General features: G+C 61.4%; 1 protein-coding gene across 1 annotated transcript; it reads left to right on the forward strand.

Annotated features, from left to right (window-relative positions):
* Positions 1-1,777: 1,777 nt before the first annotated feature.
* On the forward strand, positions 1,778-9,420 carry SH2D7 (SH2 domain containing 7). Its single transcript, XM_044918311.1, has 6 exons — positions 1,778-1,953; positions 3,171-3,260; positions 5,795-5,960; positions 6,225-6,428; positions 7,583-8,290; positions 9,370-9,420. The coding sequence occupies exons 1-6, from the start codon at positions 1,778-1,780 to the stop codon at positions 9,418-9,420; spliced, it is 1,395 nt and encodes a 464-aa protein (XP_044774246.1).
* The last annotated feature ends 204 nt before the right edge of the window (positions 9,421-9,624 follow it).

Here is a 9,624-nt window from a genome sequence, read left to right on the forward strand (position 1 = left end):
GCCCACGAACAGAATGACGAAGGGTGTGAAAACTTCGTGTCCACAAACAACGACAAGCACTAGAATTCGCTGAAGAGGCCACGTTGGCCTCCCACTGCCACCGCATGGGTTCAGGAAAGGAGGCGCGGGGGGCTGGGGCTGGGTCCCCGGTCAGGGTGGCTGGACAGACCTCGGGGGTGGCCTCTAGGAGGGCAAGCCAGACTGGGCACCCTCAGGCGGGAGCCCCTGTGGGATGGCCTGCTGCCCCGTGTGGGTCCTACAGGAGGAGCATGACTTTGGGAGGAGAACCCAGCACGAGGAGGTGTCGATCCGACAGACACACTTGGCTTCGGAAGACTCCCCAGCCGCCGGGGACCTGGAGCGGGGGCTGAGGTTTCTTGCAGCTGCCCGACCGCCTGCATGGGCTTCTGATGCCCCAAACCCCGCCAGGGCAGTTTCTCCCCTCCTTTGGTATAGACGAGGGCACGGAGAGGTGGTGAGGTTTAGGACCTACCACAGAGCCAGCCAACGGGGGCCAGGGCGCCCCGGGGAGGGGAATCAAAGGGGCACAGCCACCCCACCAGTGTCCCCCCACTTGACCACGGTGGGGACTGAGCAGTGCGGTGGGTGGCACTGTTGGGGACCACCCTCCCGTAGGAGCCCCTGATGTCCCAGACCTGGGCCTTGCCCGTTCTCTGAGCACAGACACAGACTCAGGACTGCTGGCCCCACCGGGGATCCTCAGCCTGGCCCCTTCAGCACAAAACGCCTTTGTCTTCCTATGCAAATGACCAGGTTCTGCCCTCGGAGAGTAGTGCCTGAAAGGGAGGTGGGGAGAGAGTGCCTCATGGAAAATCATAAAAACACATTTCTTTGCATTTGAATATGTGCAGGACCTCAGTTTGGCAGCAGACCGACTCTGCGTCAGACCCCAGCTTCCCCAGCTCCCCCTCTGGGGTCTGGTGACGCCCACGGACTTCTTGGAATTGCACACAATAAAATACGCGGCATTCCGGCGGAGATCAAGCATACTGGAATAGGGCTCTCAAAATACTCGTGATGTAGGAATACGGTGTGTGTCTTTATCAGCTCCACCGAATTCTGGGTTGTTCTCCCGGATCTCTAGCAAAGACCCACCTCATCCCTCTGCAGGCAAGCAGCATCGTTTCTCCCCGGGCATCTGCCTGCTCCAGTCTGGCCTCCTGGGCCAGACCCCCCTCGGCCCCTAACCCCTGACCCCACCCCTGTCTAAGTGATGGGAGCCATGCCCTCTTCTCCCTCCCCCTCGACACCATGTTCTATACATGGACTTACCAATCGTCTGTGTCCGTGATTCCCACAGCCCAGGGCACGGGACACACAGTAGGCACTCAATCCATCTGGAGTGGAAGGAGATTAATCAGCACAGAACTTCACCAAAATACAAGTGGCGTCCACAAGGACAAATAGAATTTAACCCCACTGTTTTGCTAATGGCAGCTGGGCTGAGGACCTTAGCCAGGGCCTGGTCTCCAGCCGTGGCGGAGGCTGGGGGTTGGGGGATAGGGGCCAGGAAGTCCGAGGTCTCCTGCCCTATCCAGCCCCCCCAACCGGCTGCTAATAGGACCTTCCTCCCAGTGTCTCCAGCCACACAAGGTGTCCGCCCCAGAGTCAGGAAGGAGAGGTGACAATAGGGCTTCTGTGGGCTTGGCGGCCGGGGGGTTGGGGCGGGCACGGACTCAGGCAAATGAGCGGGGTGCACACAGATATAGAGGCGTGCGGGTGGTCTGCCCTCTGCTTCCATTTAGCGCTGGTCAGAATGGAGGGCAGCCTGCAGCAGCTCAACCTGCAGAGGGGGCCCGAGGAGGCGGGGGACAGCCAGGCCCTCGCCAAGCTGCAGGAGTTGGCCCTGACGTGGTTCATGCAGACACAGGCGCCCCTCATCCTGCAGGACGGAGCCCTGCCCCCCTGGTTTCACGGATTCATTACTCGCAAGTAAGGCTGCCCCGTCCACGTGCCCCGCGGGGGCCCTGGGGGCCGAGAGAATGGTCTGGGGACCCCGGCCGAAGACTGGCCCCTGCTGCCTCCCCGGGCTAGGCAGGGAGCAGACTGAGGGGCGCCTCGCTCTCTCGTGGCCGCTCCTGTGGGCAGGCTGGGCGAGCGCACTGGCCCCCACTCTGATCGAAGGCCTAGAAGAGAGACGGGTGCAGGCGCAGGTGCTTTGGGACCCGCCTGAGAACCGGACGAACGACCTCTGTTGTCCAAACCGGACACTATTCATGGGGGGGGTGAGAGAGCTGCTTTGAGTGGGGTCGTCCCGGGCCAGCCGGACGTGCGCTACCCCGCGATAGAGGCTGTGATGTGGGAGGCAGCACTTGGATGGCGCTGGACCTGCGAGCGGCCAGAGCACGAGACGAGGGAGCAGGACACCCAGCCCGGCACTCCCGGCTCGGCGCCAGCCGTGAACTGGGACTGGCCGCGCTCAGTTTATGGCTCTGCTGTCCCCGTCTTGAAACCCTGACTTTTTGAGTGAGGGGCTCCACACTTCCACGTAGTACTGGGCTGTGCAAAATCCGCCGTTGACTTGCATGGAGCAGGCACTCAGTGAGTGCTTGGCGGTGCCAAACCGGAAGAGGGCTGGAATTTTCCTCCATGTCTCCAAAACATTTGGCACCGTTCAGAAATATCCACAGCTGCCTCGGGCTGGAAGGGACATGGAGGGGAGATGAGAGCCTAGGAGCTGCTCTTGTGCTCAGGCTCCAGACAAAGCAGCACCTCCTCCCGGTAGAAACTCTTGTGTGCTGCACAGCCTGCACAACTGTATGGTGGTGGCCCTGAGGCAGGGACTTCCCCAAACCTAAAACTGTTTGGCTGTAGGGACTCCCTCCTATTACAGAGACGTTCAGGTGGAGAGTGGGTGGCCAGGGTCAGTGGCTGTTGTGTGTGCCGGTGAGCTGCCGTGGAGGGTGGTGCACATGGAGCCTTGGGACTCCGACCCGGCCCAAGACCGAGTCCCGAGTTTGCGGACTGAGCGCACACGGACCAGTCGCAGCCGCAGGTCTGAGAGAGGCCCCCGTGGAGGGCTGCAGATCTGCGCGCTGGGTCTGGCACCCGAGGGCACGGCCAGCAAGGGCTCTGAGGCGGGTCGGAGTCGGCCCGCTCCTGCTGCCACACGGGCAGGGGACCCCGCTGACTGTATGTCCTCTGCCCAGGCAGACGGAGCAGCTGCTTGAGGACAAAGCTCTCGGCTCCTTCCTCATCCGCCTCAGCGACCGGACCACCAGCTACATCCTGTCCTACAGGTAGGGGATGGAGCCGTCTTTGAGGCCCCCCGTAGCCCGCCTCGCAGATGAGACAGGCGCCCCCGCAGCCCGAACGGCCTGGCTTTCCCTGGGCGCTGGCTCCCCCACCCCGCCTCCATCCATCACATGCTCAGCACACGGTTCCTGAGCAGCACCAGCCACGGGACGCAGCCCCAGCCTTCAGAGGGGGTGGGCTGGGGGCCCTGGGGGAGCTGCAAGGGGCTGGGGACAGCAGGTTCCTGGGGAGGGAGTGCCTGCACAGGAGTGTGGGGCGACGTCTGTAGGCCGGGGAGGGCCACTTGGTCAGGGTCCTTCAAGCAGGCTGTGGACGGAAGACCTAAACACAGAGGCAGGACGTGTGAGGCCCGTGAAATGGGGAGGCCACAGTACAGGACAGGGGGCAGGACGGCCAGGATGAAGCCGAGGTGGTGACATCAGGCCCGGGCTGGAGAGGAGGCTGGGCTGGGCAAGGCAGAGGAAGGGAGGAGCCCCCTTCCCGTCAGGAGGTGAGGCCAGGGCTCCCGGGAACCTCAGAGGACTCAGATCAGATTCAAAGTTACCTCCTGCTCAGATCACCCCAGTTCAAGTCCCGACCTTGAGCACAGGCTTCCGTGTGCTTCTGTCACTTCATCTGAGGATGGGAACCTCGTAGTAACGACGTCGCAGGATTGCTGAATGGGTTGGATGCGTTTATACATTGAAAAGTGCTTGGCACAGTGGCTGGACCAAAAAACATCAGTCACTATTAAAATGGTCATTGTTATTCTATGTGCCAGGTACTCTGCTAAGCACTTTGAAATATGTGAGCTCAGCAGCTTCCAAATGTCTTTTTAGCGTGAGGGCCCTTCTGTCCAAACATGGTCTTAGGTGGAATGCCAACGTACAAAATTGCTCAGAGGTACCTGGTGGGTAGATGGAGCCGTGGAGCACCACCCCAGACACAACCCGTACGTGTGGTTACCTGCTTCACAGCCGTTCCGGGCAGAAAGGCAGGTCTTTCCAGTAAGGGGCGTGGGGGCAATCGGATATCCAGATGGAAAACATGACCCCCACCTCACATCATACAGAAAAAATGAATTAATTCTAGAAGGATCATAGACACGAGTGAGAAGAGCAAAGCAGGACATTTCTGAAAGAAAACAGGAAAAATTTTCAAGGCTTCAAGAAAGACGAAGATTTCTTAAGACACAAACCTACCAACCTGGATACACTGGATTTCTTTAAAATTAAGACTTTCTGTTAATCAAAAGATACCAGTCAGTGAATAAAAGGACAAATCAGAGTCTTGGGAGAAGTTATGTATTGTAATGCATGTATCTAACAAAGGGCTCCTGCCAGAATATACGAAGAGCTCCCGCAAATCACTAAGACAGAGACGACAGGATCAATAAAGGGGAAAGACTCGAACAGCCACTTCATAAAAGGGTCTGACCAAAGGGCAACAATGTTTTGGTGTTCAGCAGCATTAGTAATCCGAGAAACACCAATGCAACCCGCAATGCGTGGCGAGAATGGGAAGACAGAGGATACCGAGGAGTTGGTCGGATGTGGGGACCCTGGAAGGCTCCTACCTCACAACGATTTTAGAAAACGATTCGCCAGAATCTTGCGAGCTAAACAGAGGCAACCCCGAGCCCCAGTGCTACTCCTGGTGTGTTCCCAACACAGATGCGCACGGCCGGTCGCCGCAAACGCGTACTGGGATGTCCACGGCAGCTTTATTTCTAGCAGCCCAGATCTGGAAACGACCTAAACGTCCAGCAACAAACAGGGCGGCGAGTCGGGGATGTCTTCCTTCAGTGGATTCTACCCATCGGGGGCGGGAGCTCACCGTGCGCAGACACGAATCGATGTCAAAGCTGCGCTGCGGGAAGCCAGACACGGAAACTGTGATTCCGTCACGTGACGTCCACAGCCCCACGGGGGCAGGCGGGAGTCTCCCGCGCGGGAAACGCGCCCTGCTTCGCCCGGGGGTGGCTCCCCGGAGGGCGCCTCTGCGGGGCCCCGTCCCTGCGCGCACGCACACTCAGGCCGCGGGCGCTTCGCTGCAGAAAGGTTGTTGGTCGGTTGAGGAGGACAGGACCCCGGGAGGGCAGGGGTTTACCCGCGGGCTGAGGGCGGGGCTGGAACTCCAGGCGCTTAGGGCGGGCCGAGGGGCGCCCAGTGAGTGCAGGGTCGGACCTCCTTTTGGTTTAAGATGTTGGTATTTTGTTCATCATGGACGTTTGGGTAATTGATTTTGATTTTCTAAAATACTGCCCTGCTGGTTATTTTCGTCGCCGAGTTTTGTGGTGCCCCTCTGGATTTGGCGGCCCGCTGGGTGCCTCCCTCGCCCCACTGGGGCAGGCTTAGGGACTTCCCTGGGGCTGGGGGCGGGTGACTTGAAAGCCACTCCCCGGCTCCCGACCCCGCAGGAGGCTGGGCTGTGCCGGGCTGGGCTCGGGAGCTTCAGGCCCCGTAACAGAGGAACACCCGGGGCAGGGCTGCGCCGGCGGGCGAGCAGGACCGCCCACGGCCACACCGGCTTGTTGCAGGGGTAGTGACCGCTGTCGGCACTTTGTCATCAACCAGCAGCGGGACCGGCGCTACCTGGTCTCAGGAGACACCTGCAGCCACGGCACCCTGGCTGACCTCGTGCGTCATTACCAGGAGGTGCAGTTGGAGCCCTTTGGGGAGATCCTGTCTGCTGCCTGCCCTCGGGTAGGCACCCCTGTTCTCCCGTGTGCGGGGGTGGGGCAGGGTGCCGAGGCCACTCGGGCACATGACTGCCATCCGGGCACTCTGTGCGGGGTCATGGTCCCTATTTGAAGAGGGGAGACTGAGGCAGCACGTGTCGGTTCTTCCCTGGGGTCGGGGACCTGGGGGGGGCGTGTGGGGTCCCCTCCCGCCGCCCCGGGCCGGCCATGGAGGCCAGGGGGGGGTGCGCGACCGACCACCCGCTGTGCACCCACCCCCCACCCCCAGCTGGAGGACAACGATCTATATGATGCCATCTCCCTGGGCCTCCAGCACACCAGTCTGGGCCTGGAAAATCCACCTGCCTCAGCATCGCCCCTGGTGGCCCCGGACAAGGCTACCAGCCCCTGGCCCTGCCTGAAGCCGCAGGTCCCCTTCCTTCACACCAAGAAGAGTCTGGATGCGAGTTCCTGCAGCTTCTCTGAGGAGGCGGTGAGCAGCATTCTGGGCCCCTCGGGTCGGGGCCGCGCCAGGCTGCGGGGTGGGAGCACCAGGCCCAGAAAGGTGCGGGCTCACCCACCCCAGGGCCTGCGTCTGGCCAGCTGGGTATGCTCTAGCCCCCACTGGGCCTTTCCAGCTGTGTGCCTCAGTTTACCATTCCTACGGTTCCTCTGAGGCTTGAATGAGAAAACAGGTAAGAAACGCCTGAAATTGCTCTAAACTATGGGGGGGTGCCCTGTGAGTTGACATTTTCCGTCCACGGCACCTCCTGGGAGGGGCTCAGAGAGATTTTCCTCCTATACAGTAGATCACAGCAGGCCGAGGCCTCTCCTCACGTTTAGAAACAACCTGAGGCCTTCCCCGGGGTCCACGGGGGGCCTCACCAGGGGCCCTGCTACCTCCCCTCTGCTCACTCTTCTCCAGCCTCACTGGCATCTTCCCAGAACACACCAACCTTGCTCCCACCCCAGGGCCTTTGCACTTGCTGTGTCTTTGCTGCAATGCTCTTCCTACCAGCTAGCGGCTTGTACTCCTTTCTCTGCTTGCGGGTCATCTCTCCAGAAGGGCCACCAAGGCTGCAGGAAAGACCCCTCCCCACCTGTCATTCTGTCTGTCCCGTTGCCCTGCTTTGCTCCTCTTCATGGTACCGATCACCACCGGACTGTTCACCATCTTGTGACATGCTATCGTGGGTCTGTAGGCACACGAACCCATGCAGCAGACTGGTCTGTTGCCCAGGTCCCAGGTTAGAAGGGAGACGTCCAGAGTTGGCCTTGCAGCCCATCGAGTCCTTGCCATGCAGGACAGTGTCTGGCACACAGCTGGTGCCCAGCAGACGTTTAGGGAATAATACAGAAATGACAGCCTCGGGGGTGACAGCCTATTCTGAAGGGCGGCCATGAGCGGGTGGGCTCGGGGGGCCCTGAGGGGCCAGTGGACCACTCTGGAGGGAGGACAGAGCAGGATGAGCTTGGGTGGTGCCCACTGGCCTCGAATGCCAAGGACAGACTAGACTCGGGGAGCGTGGGGCCTGGCGGGGACCCTCACACGCGACAGTGAGGTAAACGGAGCCACGATGGGGCCGCGGCGGGCCGAGAGCCTGTGTTTACCTGAGAGCATCTTAGCGACGGGGGGGCCTTCCGGAGGTTCTGCCTCTGTCTCCCCAGGTCCCCGTCAGGGTGCCTCCCCTCCCTGAGAGGAGTGCCTCCCCTCCAAACGAGTCCTTTGGAAGCTCCAGCAACAGCATCTACTCAGACCTGAGGAAGGTGAACCAGGCACGGCTGGGCCTGGGCGCAGAGGCATCCGGCAGGCCCGGGCCAGCCCCAGCTGGCAGCCAGCCCAGCTCCCCAGGCAAGGAGCCGCGGAGGACACTCTTGGCTGGAGGCCAGAACAGGCCTGATGGCCCAGGGCCTGCCCTCTCTGGGGTGAGCCCCGAGCAGGGTCCTACGGTGCCTCCCATGCCCTGGGGCCACCTCCTGCCCTCTGCTTCTGAGGCCCTGGGATCCTCGGCTGCCCCCTGGAGCCAGGGGTCTCTGAAGCTGAGCCACAGGGCTCAGCCCTGCTCCCAGGGCAGCTCTGCAGACACTTTTGAGTTCCTGCAGACAGCAGGTCCCCCATCAGAGCCCAGGGACGTGCCAGACCAAGAAGGCAGTGCCTATGCGCAGGTCCCAGTGCGCTGGGGGGGCCCAGCCAGGCCCTCGGGTCCCGGGACCAGTCCTCCATCTAGCAAGCCGCCAGGACCCACAGACTACAGCTATGAGAGGCTCTCAGGGGCCCCGGAGCTCCCCGAGCCCAGGAACACCTATGAACAAACCCCAGCAGCCAGGAGCAAGGAGACTGGACGGACACACAAGGTGGGCTCCACAGTGGGCGGGGGTGGCCGCTGGTAGGAGGGATCAGTGGCCCTCATGCACAAGCAGGCCAGGTCACTGCTGCTGTCCCGAGGGGCCCAGAATTTTCCAGAAGTAACATATGCTTGGAGGTGGTGGGAGGGGCTGTTGCTCAGCTTGGATGTAAGGTGGGGGCTTCTAGGCCCTTCTGAGGCCTTTCTCTGCAGACCAGGTTTTCCTGCCCTCTCCTGGCCACTGTGACAGGTGGACAAGGGATTCTGGCTCCAGGCTGGACTTGCCCTGGCCCTCGTCATGGCTCAGCCACCCCCCAGTTTCCCTGGCAACAACTCTCCCCAAGAGTATGTCCCAAATACTGCGATTACTCCTCATTTATCTGAAATTCAGATTTCACTGGGCATCCCGTATTCTCATTTAGCAACTGACCAGGATGTCCCTTTCTTCACGGGGCCCAGGCACCCTCAGCCCCAGCACACTCTGCCTGCACCCTGAGCCAGTGAGCAGGGAGGGTCCGTTCTCCATGGGGATGGCCTCGGATCTCGGCACATGCAGACCCTCTCGAGGTCTGGGCAGTGAAACCCAAGTTCCCAGCTGAAAGGCCTTCCCGCATATCCCGGGATGGGGCGTTTACCCGGTGTGGTGCAGCCACTGAGGTCCTGACTCTCCTGGGACCAGAGGCCCCGCCCGAAGGCAGGCCCTTGCAGAACCCCGAAGCCACATGCCCCGGCTGCAAAGCCCCACATCCTCTCTGGTCCGACGCCGCCAGGGACCAGCCCACTCCCACCCGCCTAGGGCCCTGCTGCACCAGAGAGCTCTGGGAGTTAGGGGACCCTGGGGCCCTCCAGTGAGGGAAGGAGGGGCTGGGGCTTGCTTCTCCACCCCTTTGGCCTCCTCAAAAGAGTCAGGTCCTTCATTCAGAACGGGGTGGGGGGCCTGGACGTGGAACTTCTGGCACCGTGAGGCTCGTGGACAACCAGCAATATTCCGAGCTGGCCTTTCCCGGGCATGGGCCCCAGCCTCCAACCAATGCTGGGCCTCTCTCTGTCCGGAGCCTCCAGGCTCCAGTATGTCCTCCCTCTTTGCAGCCTGACAAGTTCCGGAGGATCTTCTTCACTGACAAGAAGCACAAGTCCTGAGCACCGGGCTTCCTCCCAGCAGCTCACCGGTGGGCCTCCTGGGACCCGGCTGTGCCCCCCATGAAGGCACCCCTGCTTCCCCAGTGCCCCTCACTCTCCCCCGGGGGGTGGGGGTCAGGGCTGGAGGGGCGGGGGACTGACCACAGGCAGGGTCAGCACCCCCATCCCCAAGACGAACTTCTGAGGCCTGGGCTCCCTGGTCAC

The sequence above is a fragment of the Neomonachus schauinslandi genome, chromosome 9 (assembly GCF_002201575.2).
Source record: "Neomonachus schauinslandi chromosome 9, ASM220157v2, whole genome shotgun sequence".
Lineage (NCBI taxonomy): Eukaryota > Metazoa > Chordata > Mammalia > Carnivora > Phocidae > Neomonachus > Neomonachus schauinslandi.